At 33.8% G+C, this 27542-nt stretch overlaps 3 protein-coding genes across 3 annotated transcripts; 1 reads left to right on the top strand and 2 right to left on the bottom strand.

Moving 5' to 3' along the window:
* Positions 1-649: 649 nt before the first annotated feature.
* LOC133311003 (uncharacterized) lies at positions 650-2161 on the bottom strand. Its single transcript, XM_061512006.1, has 2 exons — positions 1164-2161; positions 650-1070 (listed from the first exon to the last, which is right to left on the bottom strand). Exons 1-2 carry the CDS (start codon positions 2159-2161, stop codon positions 650-652), a joined length of 1419 nt encoding a protein of 472 aa, XP_061367990.1.
* Positions 2162-18826: 16665 nt separating this feature from the next.
* Positions 18827-20133, bottom strand: LOC133311028 (alpha-1,4 glucan phosphorylase L isozyme, chloroplastic/amyloplastic-like). Its single transcript, XM_061512038.1, has 2 exons — positions 19957-20133; positions 18827-19076 (listed from the first exon to the last, which is right to left on the bottom strand). The coding sequence occupies exons 1-2, from the start codon at positions 20131-20133 to the stop codon at positions 18900-18902; spliced, it is 354 nt and encodes a 117-aa protein (XP_061368022.1). The 3' UTR covers positions 18827-18899.
* A 245-nt stretch (positions 20134-20378) lies between these two features.
* On the top strand, positions 20379-21959 carry LOC133311027 (15-cis-phytoene desaturase, chloroplastic/chromoplastic). Its single transcript, XM_061512037.1, has one exon. The coding sequence runs from the start codon at positions 20384-20386 to the stop codon at positions 21812-21814; it is 1431 nt and encodes a 476-aa protein (XP_061368021.1). The 5' UTR covers positions 20379-20383; the 3' UTR covers positions 21815-21959.
* Positions 21960-27542: the final 5583 nt, after the last annotated feature.

Here is a 27542-nt window from a genome sequence, read left to right as displayed (position 1 = left end):
ATTGCCACTTTAGCCTCCAGGGACTCCTCTAGTTTAGGGTAATTTAAGTAACAAAGCGACAAAAAGTTAGTATCTATAGAAACTAGAATCCTTTTTCCATAATCACGCATCCCAAAAGACTCTAGTCACACATTGCAAAGAGTAACTATAAGATCTTAAAGCTGTGTTCAAAATGAAGTAGTATTATTTAGATTATTGATTATCACTGAGAAGATGCATTGGCCATGAATTATAAAACCATGTTTTCTATATTTCCACTGGAGGATGAAAATTTGGAAATCTCCAAGAAAAAAAGAAAAAAAATGAAAAGACAAACATTCTTAATATTAATTGAATCAGTGAAGGGTGAACTAATTGTCATTTGCAGCAAAAGAATGGAATTCTCAGAATATTCTTGGATATAGGAAGAAACAAAAATTTCAATTGAGAGACTACTAAATTGTCATGTTCCATTAAAATGAAAGGAAACAGCTATCTCCTACCAAATAAAGATATAAAGCACTAAGAACAAAAATCATATACCCTGTACATTGCAATTTCTTTCATCATTTGGGGTAATGACAAAACATTCTGAGAATTCCAAACAGTCATTCAGGTACCTCAATAGCAGATGCTTCAAAATGATGCAAAACCCAGGATGCCCATTTTCTTATTCATCAACAGGAGCAGGTAGATTGAGATCAATCAGACAAGGAACAGCAGGAGCACCTTGTTTGATCACCTTGGTGTTTTCTTCAGAACCTCCAATGAAATGGGATCTTTTATGACCTCCTAAGGCTTGGCCTGACCTGAAAGTTTTGTAGCAGATTGGGCACTCATGTTCCTTGCTTTTCTTTGACTTCAACTTCTTCTTGGCCTTATTGCTGGATTTCTTTCCATTGAGAGCCTTATTCTTACGAGAGTTGGGAGCAGAAAAAGAATCAGTATCTGAACTGTTTTCATCACTCGCATCGGTTGAATCATGAGAGCTATTGTCCCTTTCACCTGCCGAACAATCATACTTCCAACTTTTCCTACCATTCTCATAGATTTCATCATTGGTAAAACCATTTGATGTCGACTTGCTAGAAACGCCAACTAAGTTGTGACTAAGAGTATCATAGTTGGCTCTCTTTCTCGAATCAAACTTCCTTGTAGTTCCATCTGTTCCATCATAATCCAAATCCTCCATCACTAATTTCTTAAACACAGTTGCAGTGGATTTGCTTCTGCCTCTGCTAAGTATTTTCCTCGATTCAACATCATAATCCTCTATCCGAGACTTTTCTCCCACCTTCACCCCCTTGAATTTATCACTTGTAACGTCTGAGTCTAACATTTTAGTTTTGGGACCATATCTGAAATATCTAGAATCTGAATTATCACAAGCACCAATCTCAGCAGATTTCAACTTCATGTCCTTGACCAGCTTCTTCTCCACAAGCTCATAAGCATTAAACAAAAAGTTGTTACCATTACTCACAGCAACCCTCGTATCAAGAGAGGGTGATTTTGCCTCTAGAACAAACGAGTTGTTATCAGAAGACTCAGTAACAGTAGCAAAACGACCCCTGTGGCTAGAATCTTTGGACAACATCATCAAACACCTAGCCACCTCCTCTTGCTCCTGTTCAACCTCTGACACAGGTGAAGAACCAGAACCATTGGCCAAAGGAACAACAGAAGAAGAAGAAGAAGAAGGGTGATTGGCAAGGGCAAGGGTCTTGAACCTGGTTCTCTTGGATTTCCTTGGATGTGTTGGAGCACAAGTCTCAGTATCAGATTGACTATCCATAACCAATTTCTGCTTCTCACTCTCTTCAAACTTGTTGTTTCCCTTTTCTTTCTCTGAATGACAAGCCATGTGACCACAGAGAGCTTTCAATGATGGGAAACCTTTCCCACATTCTTTGCAGAACTTCTCTTCATGTTCCAATGTTGTACGATGCACAAACCTCATTGTTTTCTTGGGGTTCTCTCTGAGGCCATAAATGGAGTTCCCACCACCATCTTCAGACCATAAATCTCTCTTATTCCTCTTCCTTCCACCATCCAACTTGAGCATATCACAATCAACATTACTTCTTTCTTCACTCATATGAGTCCTGATGTGACCACCCAGAGACTTCCCACAAGGAAACCTCTTGCTACAATACTTGCACACAAACTTCCTCTCCTCCATGGATTAATGTGATGTGATGTGAATCTGATCCTGATATGAAAACCCAGCAAAAAACTATATCACACACCTCAAATCTGCAAGGACAATAAACATTCCATGATCATGCCACCACCCAAAGGGTGAAAGGTAGAGAGACTCACTGGAGAGGAAAAAAGAGAGCTAAAGGGACAAAATTCAGATCACCAAAGTTTCTAGCTTTTTAACCAGGTGATGATCAGAAGAGAATCAATATGGTCAGATGTGACAGTTGTATAAGTACAAGATCCAACCCACAAAAAGGGAAGAGACCCCTTAATTTCCGTTTCCCAAAAGAATGCTCAAAATTTATTGGGTATGTAATTTTTTTTAAAAAAATCAAATTTTGAAGAAATGGGGTTGTTAATTGCTAATTGCTAATTGCTAATTGCTACTAGCGGTGGCATGAAGAACAATGAGTAATGAGAGGGAGCTAACCATGACTCTTTTTTTCTCTTTGATTATTTATCTCTCTTGTATGTGATGAGTGTAATAGTTGGAGTAGAATTCCATGCATGAAACAAAATACATTAACTATAAAGAAAAAAAAAAAAAGGAGAGTGATAGGCGGCACGTGTACTTGAGTGAAAACCATTGGCAGTTGATTTGAACGGTCAAGATTTGTGGTTGTTTTGGAGATCTCTAGACTCTAGGCATTGGGGAGTACCAGATATGCGATATGATATGGCACACCAAAACTGAAGCATCCAATCTGTGCCTTAAATTTGGTCTTGCATCTAGGCTCACACAGGGGAAGGGTCAGAATCTCCAACCGTTATTGCCACAATCAAATTGATATTTAATTGCATTTTTGTAACATATATAAAATCTTTATTATAATGTTTGTGGCTGTAATACCCTGTTTTCCCCATATCTTCTCCTTATTGCAAATGGCCACCTTGATGATGTTTCCTGTGTTTTGGAATCAACTCAAGTAGAGATTTTTGTGCCATGATTTCTTTGCTATTTGATATGCGCTTAGCATATAAGGAAATCTGAGCCAAAAAAGAGAAAGAATGTTGATGAAATCTTGAGAAAAAGAGCAAGAATCACCGTTAATTTGTCAAAATCTTAATCAAGGATTAAATACTGATTTTATGCTAATTTTGTAGGAAAAAGCAAACAAACGGGGCAATTTTGGAAAAAGGAAAAGATTTAAAAATAAAGTGTGGATATTCAGCAATTAGATCTCTTTCCAAATTAGAGATAAGATTACAAAGAGATGCGAAAAAGATATGATCAAGATCGCGACAGATTCCATAAAGATTTGATGAAGATTTATTCAGAAAAGATATGGAATTAAAGCGGAAACAAATCTAGATGATTTGTGAGAAGATTGAATCAAGATACAATAAAGATTTGAAATTCTAATTTATCAATCAAATCTCCAAGATTTTTACATGAAAAAGAAAACAAAGTTTAAATCAAATACAAATCTTGGATGGACTCAAAGGAAGATTAGATGATGGGCCCAATTCCTCTGGCTATAAATAAGGAGCTTGGGAGCACAACCAAGGAACCGATTAACAACTCGGAGCAAGCAGTAGAGGACTGAAGATCAAGAATTCTTTTCCATTCTTTCCAGTAATTATAGTTTTTATGCTTTCTTTTGAATATTTGTTTATGTCAGATATGACTATGTCTGGCTAAGTTCTTTTATTGTAGTTAGGGTCACAAAACCCTATGTGAACCCTTGTTATGACGGATTGATTTAAATTATTTTACTCGTTTATATAAATTTCTTTATCTTACCTTGTGCGTATTTGATATTTTCTTTATTAAACCTGATCAATTTGATAGTTGAAAATAGTTTGAGGGTTAGAACCTTAAATAGGGATATTGGGGTTTCTGATCTTGAAAGGAGATAAGATAACTATTGGTATGCATACTAGGGATAGATGTATATTTAATTGCAGATGTTGAAATTATTGTGTTCATTGCTTAATTCTCATGAGGGGTTACTAAGGGATTAGGATTCTAAGTGAGGTTAAAGGGTTAAGTTACCAAGGGATTGTGATTTAATTATTAATATATTGAGATCATAATTATCTGAGAAATTATATAAATAAGTATTTTGTATCAATTCAAAGTAATAAGTGGGGATCATAGGGAGAGTGTTCCCTAACTGCAATTCTTTCTCATATTTTCAAAACCAACTCCATTATTATTCTTCTTTTCATTCTTTAAAATACAAAAACTCAAAAATAAGTCTTTACTTTTATGGTTACTAAGATTCAATTTAATTTTCCCAACAAAGGATCAAGTTTTTCAACTTAAAGTGACTGATTATTTTAGTACTTGGTTTTCAATCCCTGAGGAGACGATCTTTCTTACTACTTTACTACTTATGCGAAACGGTATATTTGCCGGATAGCATCACTATTCATTAATTTATTTTGTGTGTGTGGCAATTTTGGATATTAAAATATAAATATATTAGTTGATTTATTTTGCCATTGCCATTCTTTTTACTGATTGAAATTCAAAATGAGGTCTATTCGACGACCTTACTCAAGTGTGAAGATATTCATTTTAATAATCATGTTTCTCACATATGTTGCCACCAGATTAATTTATAAATGAGTTTACATTTTTGCCGTTGTTGTACGTGCATCAATCAAATATTTGCCATATATATACTTGAAAACATTAAATGCAGAGAATCATAATCATACAAAGGATGAAAGTATTAAATGTGGGAAATCATAACCATACATATGTCGTTGTTGTACATAAAGCAGCTGCAGAAATGATTTTACCATTTATAAATTATAATATCTAAATTCTTTTTTTTTAATGCTTAATGAAAATTGAAAAGCCACTAAAATGGGAGTGTGTATGAGACAATCATTCTGTCTCTGGCAATGTTTCTGAAAAGAAATAATATTTATGTGCCTTAGAACATTTTCTGAGAAAAAAATATGTTTGATAACATGTTATATTTTTATTCCGAGAATGAGAATTGCGTTTGATAACACAACAAATAATATAATAAAAAAGAGAGGGAGTATTCTTACTACCAAAAAAATTACTACCAACTCACTACCTATCTAATTATAATTGGATTAGTATTTTATCTAATTATAATTGGATTAGTATTTTCTCTCTTTTCAGAAAACTTTTCAGCATTCTCTCTTTGATCCAATGGAGATTAAATATGTAGTAAGTTGGTAGTGAATTCTTTTTGTAGTAAAATTATCCCCCTTCAATAAAAAATAATTCCTATTGAGCATAATTTTTTTTTAATCATCACTTTCTTTTTCATATTACGCGATGGCGGTGGTGGCAGTGTGGTGGTGGTAATGGTAGCGGTGGCGGCGGCTATGGAGGTATAGGTGGTGGCGGTGGCAGTGGCATGGTGGTGGAGGTGACGACAGTGGCTGCAGCGATGGTGGAGGAAATGGTGGCAGTGTTGGCGATTATGGTGGTGGTGGTGACGGTAGTGGTTGTCATGATGGTGGTAGTGACAGCAGTGGTTGTAGTGATGGTGGTAGGGGTGTTCGCGGTTTGGATTGGATCGGTTTTGGAACTAAAAATCATTCGATTCAACCTTCGTTTTGATTATGTAATCATCCATTCGGTTTGGATTTTTTTTCAAATCCGATCCGATCCAATCCAATTTTTTTCGGTTTGGATTGGATCGGTTTTCGGTTTTTTGAAAATCCTAAAATTTGTTTCATAATTATTGTGCAAATAACATCTTTTGTATATATTGGTTTTGTAAAAAAAAAAATTGAAATACAAAAGCATCAGTAAAAAATAATCTATATATATTTTTTTTGACAATGAGATATAAAGCTTTACACAGATAAAATTTTGTTGATGAGATGTGACTAGATTTTTTCTTGGGTTTAGTTGATGGTTAATGGGTCTTGGGTTTAGAAATTTTTGAGATATGATTGAGGAAAGACCCAAGTAAGTAGAGTAGAATTAATATATTTGATCGGTTTAGATTGGATCGGTTTTCATCAATCAATCCGAAAACCGATCCAATCCAATTAAAATTTGTAGCTTTTTTTCGATTTTCGATTTTTCGATTTTCGGTTCGGTCATCGCGGTTTGAATCGGTTTGGTTCAGTTAATGAACACCCCTAGATGGTGGTTGGTGAGGGTGAGGGTGGCGGTGGCGGTGGCGTGGTGTGGTGTTGGTGGTGGTGATGAAGTTAGTGGCTATGGCGATGGTAGTGGTGGTGGTGATGACGTTAGTGGCTATGGTGATGGTAGTGGTGGTTGGTGACGGCAGTGGCTGCGATGATGGTGGTGATTGGTGGCAGTGGTGGTGATGGTAGCGATGGTTGTGGTGACGGTGATGGTAGTAGTGATGACAGTGGCATGGTGGTAGTGATAGTGGCGATGGGTGGAGGTGGTGGTGATGGTGGCGATGGCCTCGTGGTGGTGGTGACGACAGTAATGGTGGTATAACAACAGCGGCGACGAAGATTGTTGTGGTGGTGTCAAGATGATGATGGTGGTGATTATGGTAATGGTGGAGAGAAACAAGTGTTTATCATTTTGTTTCCAGGAACAAAAAAGTCAAAAAAAAAATGATTTTTTTTTTCTAGTTCCCCAGCACAAAATTTAAACCGATTCATCCCCGGAACAAAAAAATAAACTGATGTTATCAAACGAGTTTTTTATCCCTTTCTGTTCTCATGAACAGAAATTAAAAAAAAAAGATTCTGAGAAGGTTGTCATTCACATCCTTGGTCTAGTGTGGTGGGATTTTTTCGTAGTTTGTATTAAGTTATGCGTACAATTTTCATTATTGTATCCAAAAAAAAAATGAATTTTAAATCTTAACTTAAGGTGTTTATACTATTCTTTTTTTTCGGTAAACATTTATACTCTTCTTTAACTAAATGCTAAACCCTGGTAAATAAATATTAAAATTCAAAATATTGAAATTATGTTCCTGTTTTCACCAATGGTATTCTATTTAGGGGTGAAAGTGGATTGGGCTAGGCCAAGCTTTGTCCCAAAAAGTCCAAGTCTATGCCAAAAAATTTCAATTTGACCTTGCCCGATAGCCTAGTACAAGTCTAACTGTTAGTTTGACTTGACTAGGGTGTAAATAGGCTAGCCTTTGACTTAAATAGGTTAGACATGTGTAAAATATTTAAGCCTAGCCTGACCTGTTAGTCTTATGTATGGCCAAATTATAAGTCTGGCATGGCCTATGTCAAAAAAATAAAAGCATTGTCCTAGACTTGTTAGCCTGTTTAAACCTATTAAACATTTAATAATTAAAATAATATTACTTTATTATTCAAAATCATTAACATATTAATTTTATTTATTTTCTTTAAAATAAATATTATTATATAGGCCGGCTTGTAGGCTAGACATGTAAAAGAAATCTTATGGCCTATATTCTAAATAGGCTTTTTTAAAAGTCTGGGTCTGTTCTATTTGACTATATGTAATAGGTCGAGCTTGACCTGATATAGGCTAGGCCGTATACCTTTGTAGGCCGGCCTTGCCCATTTACACCTCTAGACTTGACCCATTTATGAAAAAATAAATAAATGGTCTGGCTTGACCCACTAGCCTGTTAATTTTCAACTTCCAAGTAAAACCATGAATCAACATCACAAAATTCTCAAATTCTGCTGTTAAAACAAAAATTACAATTTCAAGGTCCAAACAAAACCATGAATCACAACAGCAACTCATCATAATTTGCATTTAAGTCACTTTCAGAAGCAAAATATTTAAACTAAATAACATATATTTCATTAGATCCAACAAACCAATCCATACTATGTAAATTAAAATAACTACATGAATCCGATAAACACATCATTATGCTTGTAGTAGCCAAAAGCTTCTCATCATCTTCTTTCCCCTGTAAATACAATTCCAATGTTACATAAGTTGACAAACAATTCGTAAACGTAGAAAATAAAAAACAAGATTAAAGAATAGAAAAAAAAAAGATTAAGAAACATAAAACCTTTTTATACCTTTTATTTTTTCTTCAAACCATACTTATTACATAACTTATCTCCAGCACATATTAAAACTTGGATGGTATCTTCAGCCAAGCTATAGTGATAAACATCAATAACTCTTCTTCCAGCACTAAATGTTGATTATGATGCTACTGTATAGATTGACACAGATTTCATGTCCCTCCCAAAAGTGATATTAGAGGGAATTGAACATAGGTCTTTCCACACCATCTACTCAGCTCATATACACCAACTGAGCTTTTATCATTTGGTCCTACTATAAATAATATTATTTTATTTTATTTAAAATAAATAATATGATATAGGCTGGCCTGTAGGCTTATAGGCCCGACATATAAAAAAAGTTTGTGGTCTGCTTTCTAAATAGATGTTTTTTAAAATTCGGGCCTACTTTATTTGAATATATGTAATAAGTTAAACCTGACCTTATATAGGTAGGCCATAAGTCCCTATAGGCTGGCTCTTCCCACTTACACCCCCTAATTCTATCAGTACAACTATTGTCACTAAACGAGTTAAATATATTGATTGATCTTGAAGCATATAAAAGAAACTTGAGAGAAATATAATACAAAATTTTTAAAATAATCTTTACTTAATAATTTGAATTTTTAGATGAGATGGTTGTTTAATATAGCATGAATGAGTTTACCTCACTAGTGAATTCATATTTATGTTGGACAATTTTGAAACTTCTTCGGTACTCTAACTTGCAAATATCCTACAATTTTTATTCTATTTTTTAAAATTTTATATTTGTTCTGGTGGATAAAACAAAAATTACACAAAAGACAAAAAAAAAAGTATTCATGGTAACTAATGCTTTTATTTTAATTTGGTATGTGTATTTATTTGTTAATTTTTGTATTTATATATTTTTAGAAAGTTTATAATTTATTATAGAGTTCCTCATTTCTGCTGTCACTGCTGATGGAAAAGCTTGCAGCAAATATATTTACATAAGATACGGAACCGGATCCTGAAATCAAAAAAAAAAAAAAAATTCAAAATACGGAACCGGATCTTGATAAAAGTAAATGTTGCTGCAAATTTTCTGATCTGCACAACCTCAGAGATATTAAAGCTTTATTATATCTCCCGATTTGTCTTTACGTTGTATTGTAGTCTCTATATGTTAATATTTTATTATAGTTTTTACAATTATACATAATTTATTTGATATATGTCCTATGGGCAAGAAAATCTGGGTGTTTCCAATTAGGATCCTCTACAATAAAAAAATGTACTTTGAAATATTTAAAATATAAAATTAATAATCATGAAAAAATTAATGATTAAAGTTTTATAAAATAAATATTTGAATAATAAATCATTTTTCATCAGCAATTATCACTAGTACTATTTTTTAAAGTGTAGTACCGTAGTTCCCATTTAGAGAATCCAAATTTCGTGCTTCGTCACAACAGCACAATTGAGAAACTCAAATATGGGAAAAATGAATCTTCTTTATCCGCAGTTTTAATTTTATATTATGAGAATAGATAGTTATAATATTAAAATTATATTTTAATTTTTTTTGCAAAAATTATTTGTTAATATAAAAAGTAAAAAAAGTATAACTTTAATATTATAATTATATATTTTAAAAAGTGCATAGTTAAAATTATTAAAAGAATATAATTTGAGAAAAATCTATAATACTACGTTTGTACCTATAACAAGCCATTTTGACCTTAGTAGTTCAATTTTAATAACCGGAATAATTTCTTGGTGAAAGGAATTACCTACGTAATGCATAACGACGCGGCATGTAGGGTATCACATGTAGGGTATCACGTTGAGAAATGACAGCATACAAGCTGCGTCCTTTACAAATTTTTTGACCAATCTCACAGATCGATAGACTGAAACGTGACATATAGGGAATCATGTTTCTTGGTGATAGTACACCAACCGCATCCTTAACATTTTATTTGAAAATTAAAGGAAATACAACAGTTACGATTTATAATTATATTATAAAATGGTTTCTTTCCTTAAACTCAATTTGGGAAGCAAAAATATTAAATGGTATAGAATGAATAAGAATACAGTTAATTCATTCTTATTTTAAACAACTTTATTAATTCATATAAGGGTGAGAACTCAGACATACTAAAACTTAACAATAATAAAATAAAAATTTATATACGATTTTAATGGGACAATGATATATGGTTTTAATATGGAGTATGAATATAAGAAAATATTTTTTTTTTCGTAAAGGTACATAAAAAATAAATTTTATCTACTTAAATATAAAACAGTAATAAAGTTTAATAATATAATATAGATCTTTAACAATTTTAATAGATTAATTAATACAAATATAATAAGCTGTTTCTGATACTAAATAAAAAATTGTAATAATATAAAAATATTATTTTAACAATTTTAACAATTTTTATTTTTACAGGTTCTGTTTTTGTATAAAAATATTAGGTTAGTGGAATCCTATATTTGATAATTTGTTTTTGTTTATATTATTATGATTGTATTTAATTGCATAAGATGTTATTATTATTGTATTAGGTAGTTTATAAAAATTGTTAAAAATGCTATATGTATATTATTAAATATCTTAGGTTAGTGGTTTAGTATTTTATGCATAATTGTATTTTTACGTTGTTTAAAAGTCCCATATTTTTTGGCTGAAAATCTTAGATATTATTTACTGCAATACCTGGACACGTGATTTTTTGAAAAAAAATGTGTATCGGACACGTGTCCGATACAGACATGCTTCGACACGTTTCGACACGCGTTCGATATGCGATCAATATTTTGGGATACGTGGTCAACTCTCCGACACGCTCCGACACACAGTCAACTTTTTTCGACACGTGAAATTTGAATATTTATGTTATGGAATTTGAATATTTGATTATATGACTTATTATGAACTGTTATATGTATTAAATATAAATTATATTATATATTAAAAATATTATTTAATATCAAAACGTGTCCCAACAAGTCAAAATATGTCATTTTTTAGAATTAACGTGTCGGCATGTCGTGTCGTTTCATGTCCCGTGTCAGTGTCCGTGCATCATAGATTATTTATATTATTACAATTTTTTGTTTAGTATCATAAACAGCTTATTATATTTGTATTAATTAATCTATTAAAATTGTTAAAGATGCTATATTAATATTATTAAACTTTATTACTGTTTTATATTTAAGTAGATAAAATTTATTTTTTATGTACCTTTACGAAAAAAACATATTTTCTTATGTTCATACTCCATATTAAAATCATATATCATTGTCCCATTAAAATTGTATATAAATTTTCATTTTATTCTTGTTAAGTTTTAGTATGTCTGAGTTTCCACCCTTATATGAATTAATAAAGTTGTTTAAAATAATAATGAATTAACTGTATTCTTATTCATTCTATACCATTTAATATTTTTGCTTCCCAAATTGAGTTTATGAAAAGAAACCATTTTATAATATAATTATAAATCGTAACTGTTGTATTTTCTTTAATTTTCAAATAAAATGTTAAGGAGGTGGTTGGTGTACTATCACCAAGAAATATGATTCTCTGTATGCCACGTTCCAGTCCATCAATCAGTGTGATTTGTCAAAAAAATTGTAAAGGACGCGACTTGTATACTGTCATTTCTTAACATAATACCCTACATGCTGCGTTGATATACATTACATAGGTAATTCTTTTCACCAAAAAATTATTCCAGTAAAAGGTTATTAAAATTGAACTACTAAAGTCAAAAGGTCAGCCAATTGTGCCGCGTTAATAATTTTTTTGCAAGAAAAAGAATAAAATAGCTACTTTTATATTTTACACTAAGTCTTGTTAGTCAAATTTAATGTAAAATATGCTATCGTACCAAATTCTCGATACCACCATTGTACTCAAAATACTCTTTATAATTTGTGTCGTTTAAAAAAATATTCGGTAAACCCATCAAATATTTGGAGGACACTTGGAACCTACAGCGCATAGCCACCCTTATATAAAGTCAACCCACTATTGTAGAGATATATATGCTTGCCTCAATGTGCGATTCTGGTTCTTCTCTTCAGATTCATACTCTTCCATCTACTACCACTGCTAAGGCTTCATTTTCACAAACAATATATTTTTACAGAGCGTAGTTAACTGCTAAATTTAACATTAAAGTAATAAATGTTAGAGGAGGAATATTTTCACGATTAAAATTTTCTAGTACCAATTTACTACTTATTTAATTACCATTAGATTAATATTTTCTTTCTCTTCAAATTTTTTTTAGCATTCTCTCTCTTTGATCCAATGATGATGTGATGAGTAGTAAGTTAGTAATAAATTTTTTTGGTAGTTAAAATATCTTCACTCTGAATATTATATGATAAAAGTATAAAGAAATAGGTATTTAAAATTGAAATTATGTGTTAATTAACATGCATTAAAAAGTTAATGTGGGTTTATTTTTATAACTGAAACTACAAGAAGAATATTTGACAAAGACTAAAAAATATCCAGTAAATTTTAGATCGCCATAGGTGAAATATGAGACAAAAGCACTTTATAACAAGGTCATTATATCTATTGCACTGTTATAACTTATAAATGACTCATTCAATGGGAACTTTTTATCCTTATTCACGCAGCACTCTCATATCCTATGGTACACAACGTGGGCCCCCTGTTAAGCAGATAAGTGGTGATCCAAAACACACTCCTCTAGTGAAGTGTGGTGACTCAGTTGGTAACACGAAGATTGAGTGGTAGGAGAGGACTCCGGTTCGAATCCCACCAACACCATCTGAGGAGGGACATAAGTACCGTAATCTTTGAATTCGCACCTAAACTCTGGATTAATCTCATAGACAGCTCAAAGAGTCGAACCGTGAGAATACCGGATGGTTCTGATTCTCCTCAAAGAGATAATTAACATCAGTTTCCAAAAAAAAAAAAAACACACTCCTCTACACAACATTCACCATCAAAAAAATAAAAAAATAAAATAAGCGACAACATTCACCATCAACCCAGCGAGAAAGTACCACCAAGATTTAGTTAGAGGTTCTCTTTGAAAAATATGAAACATAGATAATAATATAAAATAAAAAAATGAGCAAAATGAATTTTTTTTGTGTGAAAATACGAAAGGAGATCACTGAATTTTGATGGTCCTGATCCACCAAATTTTTTTCCAGCCCATGGCAAGGAGTGGGTTTTTGAAAAAATAAAAAAATGGTATATGGACAAAATTAAAAATCGACATCATGTATAAGAATTGAAACATTAATTTAATATACTTAGTCAAACACATATAACACTTATAATCCATTAGTCATGTAGGACAAATAGATCATAGTATTATCAAAGTCGTCGATAACAAATTGAGAACTTTTTTTTCCTTATAAGAATCAAATTGGATATATTTTCATATAAGAACCAAATTAAAAATGACTATAATATATAACAACTAAAATTTTAATTTAAATGAAATCAACCAAAAGAAGTTAATATTGAGCAAAGAATTAGACGTGAGAAATTGGAAAAGGGGGTGATTTAAAAGGAAGACTTGTGAATTTCGTGATATATGACAAATTGGGATCAATTTCATAACCAATTAGAAATCGTCAAAACATTTGTTAGGTCTCCAATTCCAACCTTGGACAAGGACCCTTGGTCTTACCGTTCTTATTTCAAGCTTATGTTGGAATTTGTGCTCAAAACAACATATAAAATTCAATATTTTTTGTATGATTTCATTTAAAGTATAACACTAAGAATATAAAACATTATTTTTTGGAAATTAAGTAGCAGGATTATTTGGAAAAGATTAAAATGAGACTACCATTCCAATCAAAGATGAGTCCACATTCAAGGAATTTTGGTGACTATAGTCACTGATAGAAATAGTCCTGTTCTAGCCTTCTAGGATAGCTTATTATGTGTCAATTTCAATAGGATAATTACATACTATTTGATGGAAAGGGATAAAGAGTCTCTCCCGTGTGTATACATTATAATAGGCTAAACCTATATGTCAGGGTAAATCCATACACAAGGTCCAGTATTTTTTAAAAAATAAATGAATGCGAGTCAAATGAAACCATCGATTTATACAATTAATCTTAGCAAAACCAAACCACCATAATTTTCCTCAAAAATTATCATTTTTTGCCCCTTCTTTTTTTGATTATTTGTCTTTTATTATGAATGTTAAATCGTTTCATGGTTTAGCAGGATGTGTTTCTATTGTGCTGCGGTAAACTCAGTCAAATTCTTATTGGGTTAAGTTAAAAAATAAAAAAATAAAAAATATTCTTCTTGGGTTCAACCAAAATAACGGTCATTGCACCTGGGAAGTTGGAATATTGATTCTTGGTTTGGGTTCAACTTGGCTGAAAATCAGACAACAATGAGAAGGGAGAAAACAATACTTTAATTTTGTATTTTGTTAAGCCATTTACGAGAAATATTGGCAATTAAACGGTCACGTTAGTTGCTAATATACCACACGATCAAATAACAATCTAGAGAAGAACTTATCATGCAATCCAACAATAGATAATCCATTTACTTGTATAGCCTCGTAAAAGTTGGTGTATAAGATTATAGGAGTAACACAACTTTTACACAGCCTGTGCAAAACCTATTACTATAGCTGCATCTCACTTCAATTAATATGATTGAAAATCTGAAAAAATTTATGAAGGTAACCAAATCATCATGCTGTGCTCTGTTGTTATGGACCGTATGGTACCATTTAAATTTAAAATGTTCAGTTGATTTCAAATGCACCAATATCTTTTTGGATAAGTTGTACATCCCAGTTGAAAATAGGTCAATCTTGGAAAAGTGACCATGTGCACTTCAACGAGTCTTCATGGTGACTCCGAAAAGAGACTTAAAGAGTGAATTGGATTGAGATTCAAGGGTTTTTAATAAATTATTTTTGGATAAAAAAATTCATTAGTATTCAATTAAGATTTTAAAAAATTATTTTAGAGTTCATCCAAATCCGTTTGTATTCAGTCAGGATTTTAAATAAAGAAAAAATAATCTTGTGATATTAAAAAATTCAACAATTTTAATGAATTTTCTATTGGTGGGGATTTCGTCAGACTTTTTAGTGAGAAATATAAATAGGATGTCTCTCTCACAATTTCACTCTAACCCCTAGAATTTCTTGTGATTTCTCTATTGCAGTGTTTTCTTCTTCCTTTGGCGGGTTGACCCGCTTGAAACCGAGTTTCTCCATAGTAGCTTCGTCAAAGCTCAGAAAATAGCAAATTTTTGAGTGATTTTCATCCAAAAACTGTTGGGAACTCAGTTCCCTCAAGGATTTTTAGTGAGAAATATAAATAGGATACATCTCTCGCAATTTTACTCTAACCCCTAGGATTTCTTGTGATTTTTCTATTGCAGTGTTTTCTTCTTCCTTTGGCGGGTTGACCCGCTTGAAATCGAGTTTCTCCATAGTAGCTTCGTCAAAGCTCAAAAAATAGCAAATTTTTGAGTGATTTTCATCCAAAAATTGTTGGGAACTCAGTTCCCTCAAGGATTTTTAGTGAGAAATATAAATAGGATGCCTCTCTCACAATTTCACTCTAACCCCTAGGATATCTTGTGATTTTTCTATTGCAGTGTTTTCTTCTTCCTTTGGCGGGTTGACCCGCTTGAAACCGAGTTTCTCCATAGTAGCTTCATCAAAGCTCAAAAAATAGCAAATTTTTGAGTGATTTTCATCCTAAAACTGTTGGGAACTCGGTTCCCTCAAGCTCGGCTAAGCAGCCTTTGTGCGAAAGTCAATCAACAAGATCCTGGATCTCAGATCTCGGCAATTACTTCGGCCTGAACTTCACCAAGTCGGGCAGCGCAACGGAAAATAAAAAATGCAAACAGGGGAGAGAAGGAGAACACAAGCAGATTTTAACGTGGGAAAACCTTATCCAATAAAGAAGTAAAAACCCACGAGACCTAGTCCAGATCAAACGTCCACTAAGAAAATAATGGATATAAAGAATCAAAATACACCAATGTGGTGGTTAACTCAACCTCTCCAACAATGGTGATAATCAAACTACCTTAGAGATGTTTCACCCAAACTCTCTCTAGAGATCTCTCAAATACAAAGCTTAAAGCTTTGTTCACAAATCACTCAAATAATTTTTCTCTCAAATCTATTCTCTCATTCTAACCTAGCCTCCACCCACAACTAATGAATATATAGAGGAGGTGAAATTTAGGGTTTAAGGTTTAGGATTTTTAGGAAACCCCTCAATGAGCTTGGGCTTAGCATTGAAGGAGGAAGCTCAATAAAAACAACCCAGAAACAACGAACCAACAAGATTTTAATATAATCCATCTCAAAACAGTAGATTTTTGAGAGCTTTTGGATGTTTAAAAAATGATTTTTCAAACTATGGGTCGCAATTTTTCTTGGCACAAAAATGTATGATTTTTGTATTAAAAACAACATAAAAGAAAATAACAGCGAACTAAAATCGTCAAACCAATTTTCATTTTACATCAATGAAACCCTATACTTTGTAACAATACATTCATGAACGAAATTCCTTCGCTATAAGAAACGCTTTCAAACAATCTTTGTGTCAATAGATAACTAAAAATTTATTTTTCAAAAGCCTCAAAGCAATTTAAGGTTTCAATGTATTGATTGAAAAAAAATTGAGAAATTTTTTAAACTTTCACGTAATAAAACCCAGAAATTCAGATTTGAAATTTCTTAGAATACTCAATGAAAACATGCATAAGACATATGGTTAGAAAACTCTCATCACGTAGAACAAAAATTCCAAGATTTTCAAGATCGATTGCAAAAAATTCCAAATGAGATTTCATCATGAATTTTAGGTTCTATATGCAGATTTAGAATTATTTTAATAAATAAATAACAATTGGATCTGATAATCATATATGCATTGCTCTGATACCAAATGAAGAAAATAATTTTTAACCCATTGATCAAACCCAAGAGCAGGAACAAGAAAATGATAATGCATGGAGAACTAGTATAACTTTAGATATGTGGAAAGTTGTTGCTTAGTAATTTTGAATGTTTGTGAAAAATTATATTATGTTTTACTGGTTGAGAAAATTATTTTAGGTTTTACTTTTTTTTTTTATTAATATCATTGCATGTCTTTGTTATTTTTTTTATTGACTCTTGTAATTTTGAATGATTGTTAAAAATTTATATGACTCTTTAAAATCTTATAAATCCATATTGTACTTTCAAATCTTATAAATTCTATTAAAATCCTTTAAGATATGATCTTATAAATCTTGATGGTAAAAAAAGTCTTTTAAAAAAGTTTTTTAAAGTCCTAATTGTTCTAAATAGTTTTTTAAAATATATACGATTTTTTATCTCAAAAAAAATCTTTTAAAATCCTAATCTAATATCCACTCATTCGTGATAATAAAAATCGTGACACTTCATTATAATCATAGCATGCGATGGAAACTTGTACGTATAAAATACGGTGATGTTATGTTTTCTTCTTTAAGACCACCCACGTAAAGCGAGAAAAGTATCTTTCTACTTCCGCTTTTGATCAGTTAGATGTCATTCAAAACAATCAAATAACCACAGGAAGAATGCATTATTGGGAATTAAGTGTGAGTGATAAAAATCTCACATTAAAACACGATAAATGTAGTGAAATAATTCATAAAAATCAATGTCTTAAGATTTTGGATTGAAATATAATGTCAAACTTCTTGTTATAAGTTTGTTGCTTAAGCTCATTAATATGTGGATGATAATCCCGATTTGGGCTCGCATGACCATTGTACAACTCTGATATCAGAGCCAATGTTTGATTGGTCTCTGTTATCGAGTATTTTGAGATGGTAGTTTGTGTTTGGGTTGATTGGCACATTATTGATTAGTATCCTCGTTAATACTCGAAAAAGCTTCTGCTTGAAAGAGAATTAACAATTATAGGACTCACGAGGGGAAATTGTTGGAAATCAAATATGAGCGATATTGGATATGAATAGGTTAAGCATGGTAAATATAAATAAAAGGACCCATAGATCCAATATCTTAAGATTTTGAGTTGAGATGTGGTGTTGTATAATTGGAATTGCTATTTGTCAAATACAATATTGAAAAAAGCTTAGCTCCACAATCTCAATAAATTATTACTATAAAACAAGTTAACACCTAATGTACTTCTACCCCACTCTCTCCTCTGGCTCTATGCCATAGAAGGAAATAATAAAACAAAGAAATAAAGATGCATTAGAAATGTTATTACTGAGAAGCTGTGAATTTTGAAAATAGGAACCCACTCTATTTGGATAAGCTGGCACACTGATACTTGGCCAATGCAGAAGCAGCAGTCTTGTAAATACATGATTCCACCCAAGGATAAACAACGAAACTTCAGAACAAAACATATGTTATCCAAACAAGTAAATATTTATTTTTAAAGACCAATTCTCAACATTCCTCGACATGAAGAGCCCTTTGGATTTAAAAAATGGACAAGGCACATGATCATTTACGTTGTGCTGAAATTCAACTTATTGATGGCAAGTATGGAACTCTCAGGCTCTAATACCATTTTAACACCAACTCTACTAAAAGGTTAAGATATTAGACGAAGGCCAAACAATGGTTCTATATCTATTAAATATAAACTGAATTCGTAGATTATACAATACGAAGCACCTTTTAGTAATATTCCAGGCTTTCTCCCAGCTTAAACCCTTTACATTCATCAATATCCTAAGTGTTGGGTGAGTATCATTCATTTGTACAACCACTTTTTCTGGGAGTGTCCCAATTTACTGTCTTCCCTGATCTCTTTTCAAAGCGTGCAATAATATACTGGAGAGAGGCAGAGCTTAATGTATGTTGTTGCTTAGGTCGTAGTCTCTTTCCTTCTACTGATTCATCCCCGGGGTACAAAATGTAGCAAATCTAATTGCAATATAACATAAAAAAAAAAAGCATCACTAGTGACTCAAGCAGTCAGTCCAATGAACTTAGTATTCATAAATGTAAAGAAACTTCTCTGATGATTGATAGGTAAGATGGAGGTGCCAGCACAATTTGAAACAGAGAAAATAAGCTTTTCTTCATATCCATGTACTACATTTCTCAGTTCAGTAGCGGACATTTAGAACCTTTCAAAATGTGCCTTTAAAAGTTCATAGGAGGATACCGAACTTAGATGCAAGAATATAACAATTACAAGATTCTAATTGTTAAAGAGAAAAAAAAAAAAAAGCTTCCACAGATCATCTCTGCATTCTTCATGGCAGCATATGTTTTGGCATGATCTCCAGTATTGAAAGCTTGCAAATCAAAATCTGCCGGTGAAACTTTAGTGGACCACAACAGCAGGTTTACAGCCAATATGTTTTGTATTCTCTAACACACCCCCTCACGCAAGAGCCCTTTGCGCTTGAAGCGTGAATATTGCACAGGCCCAATTTTTTATTTACCTTTTGTTCTATTATTTTAATTCCACCAGAAAATGGGAGGCGGTGAAGATCGAACTCGTGACCTTGTGGTCACTTAAAGCTCTGATATCATGTAAAGAACCATTTCAACCCAAAACCTTAAGGTGTTGGGTGAGGACCTTTTTAATGGTTTATATTATTCTCTAATAGATTCCCCATCTGCAAAGAAACACTCCACTCAATGAATCAGAAGAACTTGTAACTTACATAGAAATAGCCTTGCAAGGCTCCCAAAAAGAGTAACAAAACGATTAATGAACAAAACATGCCTACCCTAATATGAGAAGTGGGCTTCAAGCCACTAACTATGAATAATCAATGTATATAAATAATACCTCAAGCCAGCTTTCAGCAACTTCCTCCTGACCATCCTTTGTTATAAGCTGTTTGAATAAACCATACTTGTATCTAAGTCCATATCCCCATGCAGGGTAATTCAGCGTTGCCAAGGAGTCCAGAAAGCAAGAAGCAAGCCATTTGATATCTTTATTTGTCCGCCAAAACCAACACATCGCCCCAACAATATATTCCCACCTTGTATGATGTAAGAAACGTCAAGTTTTCACTACCACAAAAAAAGGCACAGAAGGTTATCAAAAAGACACTTTTGCAGAAGCTATATGAAAACATTTGCAATTTAAACCTCCGACTACAAACATAACGACAAACTCTCAATCATTATTAAAACGAATAAAAATGATGATAAAGCCAATCAAATGGAAAAAGGCATAGATCATTAACCCATAACCTTATCCAACTCCAATGACTATTATCACCCTTTCCCTTCCTTGCACAAACCCTTCCTTCCTCTCTTCTCCAAAACGATTCAAATTCAATCCCCAATCCTGCACTCAACTTTTCTCCACATCTTCCTCACCTCTCCCCAAGACAAAAGTCATCGTCATCGGCGGTGGCCTCGCCGGCTTAGCCGCCGCCAACCACCTCAACTCCCACAACATCCCCTTCCTCCTCCTCGAAGCTTCCGACGCCGTGGGTGGCCGCCTCCGTACCGACATTGTGGATGGCTTCCTCCTTGACCGCGGCTTCCAAATCTTCATCACTGCCTACCCAGAAGCCCAAAAGCTCCTCAATTACCAATCCTTGAACCTCCATAAGTTCTATTCTGGAGCTCGAATCTTCTACGATGGCCAATTCCACACCGTCGCCGACCCTCTTCGCCATTTCTGGGACTCCGCGAAATCCCTAACCAACCCAATCGGATCCCTCGTCGACAAATTACTAATCGGATCCACCAGAATTCGGGTCCTCACGAAATCCGACGAAGAAATTCTCAGCGCAGAGGAGGTCCCCACCATCGACCTACTGAAGAAGCTAGGGTTTTCCGATTCCATCATCGGAAGTTTCTTCCGGCCGTTTTTCGGCGGGATCTTCTTCGACCCTGAGCTCGAAACTACGTCGAGGCTGTTCGATTTCATCTTCAAGTGCCTCGCCCTCGGCAACAACACTCTTCCGGCGAACGGCATATCGGCGATTCCCGAACAGCTGGCGGCAAGGTTGCCGTCCGGTTCGATCCTGCTAAACACGAAGGCCGTTTCCGTTGATCTCGATGGCTCCGAATCGCCGCGTGTGAGGTTGCAGAGTGGTGAGGTTTTGAGTAGCGAACTTGGAGTGATCGTCGCGGTTGAGGAACCGGCAGCGGTTCAGCTTTTGGCAGGAAGGAGCGGTCCGGTTCCCAAAAAACCGGTTCGAAGTACGGTTTGTCTGTATTTCACTGCGAACCGGGATCAGATCCCGGTTGGGGACCCGGTCCTGTTTCTGAATGGGTCGGGTAAGGGGATTGTGAATAACATGTTCTTTGCCACAAATGTGGCTCCATCGTATGGCCCACCCGATAAAGCTTTGGTATCCGTATCACTGATTGGGTTGTATGAAAGTGAGTCTGATGATGAGCTAGTGGGTAAGGTGGTCCAAGAGCTTTCAAGTTGGTTTGAAGAGAAAATGGTTAAGGAATGGAAGCATTTGAGGACTTATCGGGTCGGGTTTGCACAGCCCAATCAGTGTCCACCCACGGATCTGAATAAAAACCCGAGAATTGAGTCGGGTTTGTACGTGTGTGGGGATTATTTGACCTCAGCCACATTTGATGGCGCTTTGGTCTCTGGGAGAAGAGCAGCACAATCTCTCTTGAAGGATAGAGCCTCACTACGGCTTAAGAATCTTGTTCTTTTTTAAGACTACAGTCCACGTAAGATAGTTATTTTATGTTGTAGAGAAAAAATAGGTGAGTTTCACCATTATAAGAAAAAAGAAAAAAGTGAAATGTGAAAATCGAAGTGAGAAGACATGAAAGAATATATCTTATATGAAAGAAGAATAATATTTCCCATTTTTTTATTAGCATAATTATTAAATATACATTTCATATTGCATGAAAATGTTTATCTCCTATTACACAAATATTGAAAAATGTGTTAGGATTTTCTAAAAAATAATAATTCATGGGGCTCTTTTCGTTTATCTCCGCAGAAAATTATTCTCCTCTGATACTACATAAGAAAAATAAAGCCCAATTATTTTTTTTATTTTTTTTTGGTAACAGAAAGGGGCATAGCCCCAATACAAACGAACAAGGAAAGACTAAAGGAAAAAACAGGCAAAAATAGCAAAATAGAAACAGCAAACAGAACCAGCAAAAATGCTACAGACTAAGCCTCTTGGTCACCACCATCATCAGCTCCAGGATCCAGAATATCAGCTGCTAAAAGGTTTATAATTCCATTGTGTGGGGATGAGAAAACAGTAAGGCCATGAGGATCATCCATTGCCTGTTTAGCTATCCAATCCGCACATGTGTTACACTTCCTCGGGATCCGATTCAACAAAATAGTCCAATCTTTTCGGAGGAGAACTCGAATCTTAGCTACCAAAGGGAGCTCTCGAGTATCATTACCAACATTGGTAAGAAGGCTTAAAGCTTGTAAAGAGTCAGATTCCAAGATAATATTTTTCCACCCTTGCTTCCAAGCATAACATAGTCCATGGAAAACAACCCAGAGCTCAGCATGCAAAGGGGAGCAGGAACCCAAGAAGACAGAGAAACCACCCATCCAATTTCCACTCCAATCCCTCAACAGGCCCCCACAAGCTGCCTTGTCCCCAACTACAGCTCCATCAACATTTAGCTTAAGGAAGCCTTGGACTGGGGCAGTCCAAAAGGAGGGAGAAGGGGAGGGAGGAGTATTGATAACACCTTTTTTTTTACTAACCTTGCAGTGCCTTAATTCCTCTACTAATGCAGCTAGGATAAGAGAAGGATCCTCAGGTCTCTTATACCCCTCTTCATGCAGTTCTCTGTTCCTCCAAACCCACAAGGAGTTACACCCAGTAAAAAAAGGATCCATCCAATCCTTAGCAAACCGATTGCTAAAATTTAAGTTAAGGGAAAGCCACTCAATCCAAGAGCCAGAGTCGAAAAAGCCTGATGGAAGAGGTTGAAACAGAGGGAGAAGCCAAATTTTGTTTGCCTTGTCACAGTCTCGAAAAGCATGTAAATGATTCTCTACCTTATCAGGGCAGAATGAACAACAGTTAGACAACTCACTCCACTTAGCTGGTCTGTCATTAGTTAGCATTCTACCATGAAGCATTTTTCACATAAGAATTTTAATTCTTTCTTTGCCTTTCCAACTCCAGATTCTATCCCAGCAACTAATGGAAGGAACTATGTTTGAGCTCATCTGGTTACAATACGCAAGTTTGACCAAAGACTGACTAGGATTCCAATTTTTCCAAGCAATTATACCATCTTCTGCATCTTCTTCAGGATGCGGTATTGTGTAACATCCCGAGCGCTGACGAGGGCGGGGAGTGATCGCCGGTGCAAAGAGGCACGAACAAGGAGCGACTTCTGACAGGCTTCCAGCGGGGGGTTACATGCATGAATGAATCGAATCGACACCCGAAATAGAGGGATTCCAAAGGCTGTGCAGGTATAAGACTGCACAGTTTGGGATAGCTTATAAGAATTAATTGGTACTACTTATGCTAACAAGATGCATCTACTTTTCTGTAGCCCGGAACGGAAGAACTCCACAATTAAGCGTGCTTGACTTGGAGCAATCCTGTGATGGGTGACCTCCTGAAAAGTTTTTCTGGGAAGTGTGCGAGTGAGGAAAAAGAACACCGAAAAGTCTCGTGTTAGTATGTGGGGTTAGTCATTGATTCTTGAAGCGGTTGGATGTTACATATTGCAAGAATTTTATTCACCACATTCTGATCAAAATGGTTTAACAAGTACTGCACATTCCATCCCTCCCCATTTAAAAACACTCTATGATTAGTTTTGTATTCTGCAACATCAGCTGTGGGAAGAGTATGTGCAATAGAGAGGATATTAGGGCTAATACCAACCCAATTGTCCTTCCAGAAATCTATCTTCATCCTATTACCAATCTGCCAAATTGTGTTGCTCATCATATCTGGCCAGATCTTACAAAGGCTTTTCCACAGATGAGAATCATACGATTTGCATACAACCTCCTTTAGAAAAAAAATTTCTTCTATATTTAGCTATAAGCACCTGCACCCAAAGATGAGATGGAGCTTGAACAAGATTCCAAACACACTTCTGAAGGAAAGCTTCATTCTGCTTTCTTAGGTTAATGATCCCTAAGCCACCCTAATTTTTTGGAAGTTTAAGCTGCTCCCATCCAATAGCATGGTTCTTTCTTTGAGAATCAGAGTCTCCCCAGATAAAATTCCTTTGCAGCTTTTCAATCTCTTCACATACACCTATAGGCAGGAGGCTATTTTGCATGTGAAACATGGGCATGGCTGATATGACTGATTTAGCCAAAGTAACTCTCCCTGCCATAGATAAGCATTGTTTTTTCCAGCCTTGAAGCCTAGCATTGACTCTGTCCATTATATCCCCAGAGTGCAATTTGTTGGAACACATTTCTTTAGCTATACTTCATGAATTACTTGTCACTTTTTTAACTAGTGGTTAATTCATGGGAAATCATACTCATATGTTGCACAAGATAGATCTCTCATTTCACTCTCCCTTCAAAAAATGTGCCTCTCTTTTTTCTAAAAGTTGGTGAGGCCCACTTTATTTGTCTCTTAACGTGAGAAAACTTCTCTTATACTACATGAGAGAGAAGTAATCCCCTTAATTCATATATATTATGACTTTTTCTATCCTTTCTAGTTATGAATGAAAAGTCTAATATACTTGAAAAGAAAAGAAAAAGCAAAATAATATATTATGTAGTTGAAGGAAACAATTTTATTGCCAAGGCAAAATATTTTAGTTAAAGCCTACCCAATATATATATATATATATATATATATATATAAATATATATATAGTGTTTACATTTCTGCAATTGCTGTATCTGCAGCAATCAAATACTTGTCATATATATACTTGAAAACATTAAATGCGGGGACTCATAACCATACAAAAGATAAAATCATTAAATGTGAGGAATCATAACCATACACTTGTCGTTTTGTATGTAAAGCGGCTGCAGAAATGATTTTACCTATATATATATATATATATATATATATATATATATATATATATATATATGGAAAAAATATTTCTACAGCCATTTTAGATAAGGTTATCTACAGCTACCCTAAAAACTACGTCGTTTTGATTAATAAATGATGTTTCTGTAATTTTAGGTGAATTAATGAAAGGTGTTTCAGTAAAATAGATATGATAAAAAATAAACAAAATTACAGAAACACCCTTCATTAATTCACCTAAAATTACAGAAACATCTTTCACAAATCAAAACGACATAGTTTTTGGAGTAGCTGTAGATAACCTTATCTAAAGTGGCTGTAGAAATGTTTATCCCATATATATATATATATATATATATATCTCCGACAACTTGAGGTAAGTTTATTTCCGGCCACCCTAAAATTACGTTGTTTTGTTTATTTATTTCCTTATATTAATTGATTCACCTTTGAATGGTTATGATTTCCTTTTTCTCTCTCTTCCTTCATTACCATTGATCCATCTTTGTACGGTTATGATTTAGTAGCCGGAGATAAAATTATATCTGGCAGCTTGAGAAATGATAAGTCTTATATATATATATATATATATATATATATATATATATATATATATATATATATATATATATATATATATATATTAGTTAAAATAGCGTACCCAAATCAATGACTACAAACAATTAGATAGACTATAGCGATGTGCTTTGATTGCCTCAATCATATTCCTACTCTTGACTCTCCCACCACTAAGGCTTTTAAATTTCAATTCTGCAATCATATCTACATTTATGAAACATTGTTCTGTCATTCTGATTAGCAGTGCAATATATTGCTTTAAGCTCAAGATACGAAATCCATACACACTTTACTCATTTAGGACAACATTGATAATTTGACATATAGCTACCTGAGATATTGAAATTGAATTATCTCAAAAGTTCTTGTCTGACCTGCAAAGAACATCTAGGTCAACTATTTAAGGTTGGCGATCTTAGTTTAAGTTGGTTATATTTCAATATTCACCGGACTTATTAAAGTTTAAGAGTTTTTGAAATTAACACCTATTTACTTCCTGCTCTAAGTGTTCGTTTAATGTCCTCTATTAAATGCCACTTGCCCAACACAACATTAAAAAATAAAATAAAATTGATGTATGAACAAAATTAAAAATAAACACATAATTATCCTATTAAAATTTTAATAGGGGTTTTTGGAAATAGCTAGGAGATTGCAATCCTTTTTATGCAGATCTCTGGAGAGCTTTGAATGGGATTGAATTGGGCTTGTGAGTAACAAATCAAGTTATAATCACACAACTTACGACATTACAAGGAACTGGAAAAACACACCATCGGGTACTCCACAAGAGAAGTCATTAACAAAACAGAGGAACAAAATGAGTTTTATAAGAGTTATGTTGTAGGAAAAATGATTGTGTTATGTTATAGAGATTCGTTTTGCGTGCCGTAGTTTTTTTTTTTTTTTACTTCAAAAAGTGTAGACCCCACAAAATGTTGTGTCTAGAAAACTTTCTTGTGTCGTGTTAAATGATAAATGTAAACTCCTATATATATTAACATGCCAGAAAGAGCAATATGCCGTGGGAAAGAGAAATGATAAAGCCACAAAGAGATGAATAATAACATCACTCAGGAACGTTATGAAACAAATGTGGCTTTGGAGCATGCTTTGCCCACCAGCATAATAAAAAAATTTCACATATATCCATGGAGAAGTCCCAATCGTCAGAAAAAACATTGGAAACTGATCTCAGTACACTTTCAATACACATTAATGTCTCTGCAGCGCCTAATTCCAAAATTAATAGTGCAGCCCATTATGAAGGGGAGGGAGATGTTGCAAGCCCAATAAATACCAACTCATCCCACTTTATGTATTAAAAATAATAAAATAAATAAATAAAAAATAAAAACCTAGCAAAAAAATAAAATAAAAAATATTTTTTTCTGGCACTGTGTAATTTTTTCCCCAGGCTCCACAACTACTAATCATTGCACCTCGGCAGTTTGAACATTAATTCTTGCTTTGGTTCAACTTGTCTAAAAATTAGAGAACGAATGAAGATTAAGAGAAGGGAGAAAACACTATGATCTAGAATGAAAAACCCACTTGAGAAGCCTTCACCATTAAGAAAAGACTTTAGTCAACAAAAACTACTTCAACTATGTTACTCCTACATCTCAACCAAGATGTTTCTGCAAATCTTATCTCAGCCACTTATAGTAACAATTAGAAAAGCTCGTCGTCTCACCACTTACAAGCAAACTTGGAGGGATATTTCTCAAAACTATAAATATGAATGTGTTAACTAAAGATACACATTTTCTTCTACATGAATAAACCTACTTACACAAAATTTAATTTGAAAGTCAGAATGTCTTGCAGGTACACCCTT

Source organism: Gastrolobium bilobum, unplaced genomic scaffold (genome assembly GCF_033153095.1).
Source record: "Gastrolobium bilobum isolate Gb01-03AN ecotype WA unplaced genomic scaffold, APGP_CSIRO_Gbil_v1 utg3218, whole genome shotgun sequence".
NCBI classification, from domain to species: domain Eukaryota; kingdom Viridiplantae; phylum Streptophyta; class Magnoliopsida; order Fabales; family Fabaceae; genus Gastrolobium; species Gastrolobium bilobum.
The sequence above is the reverse complement of the archived record's forward strand: the minus strand, read 5'-3'. Positions and strand labels throughout refer to the sequence as shown.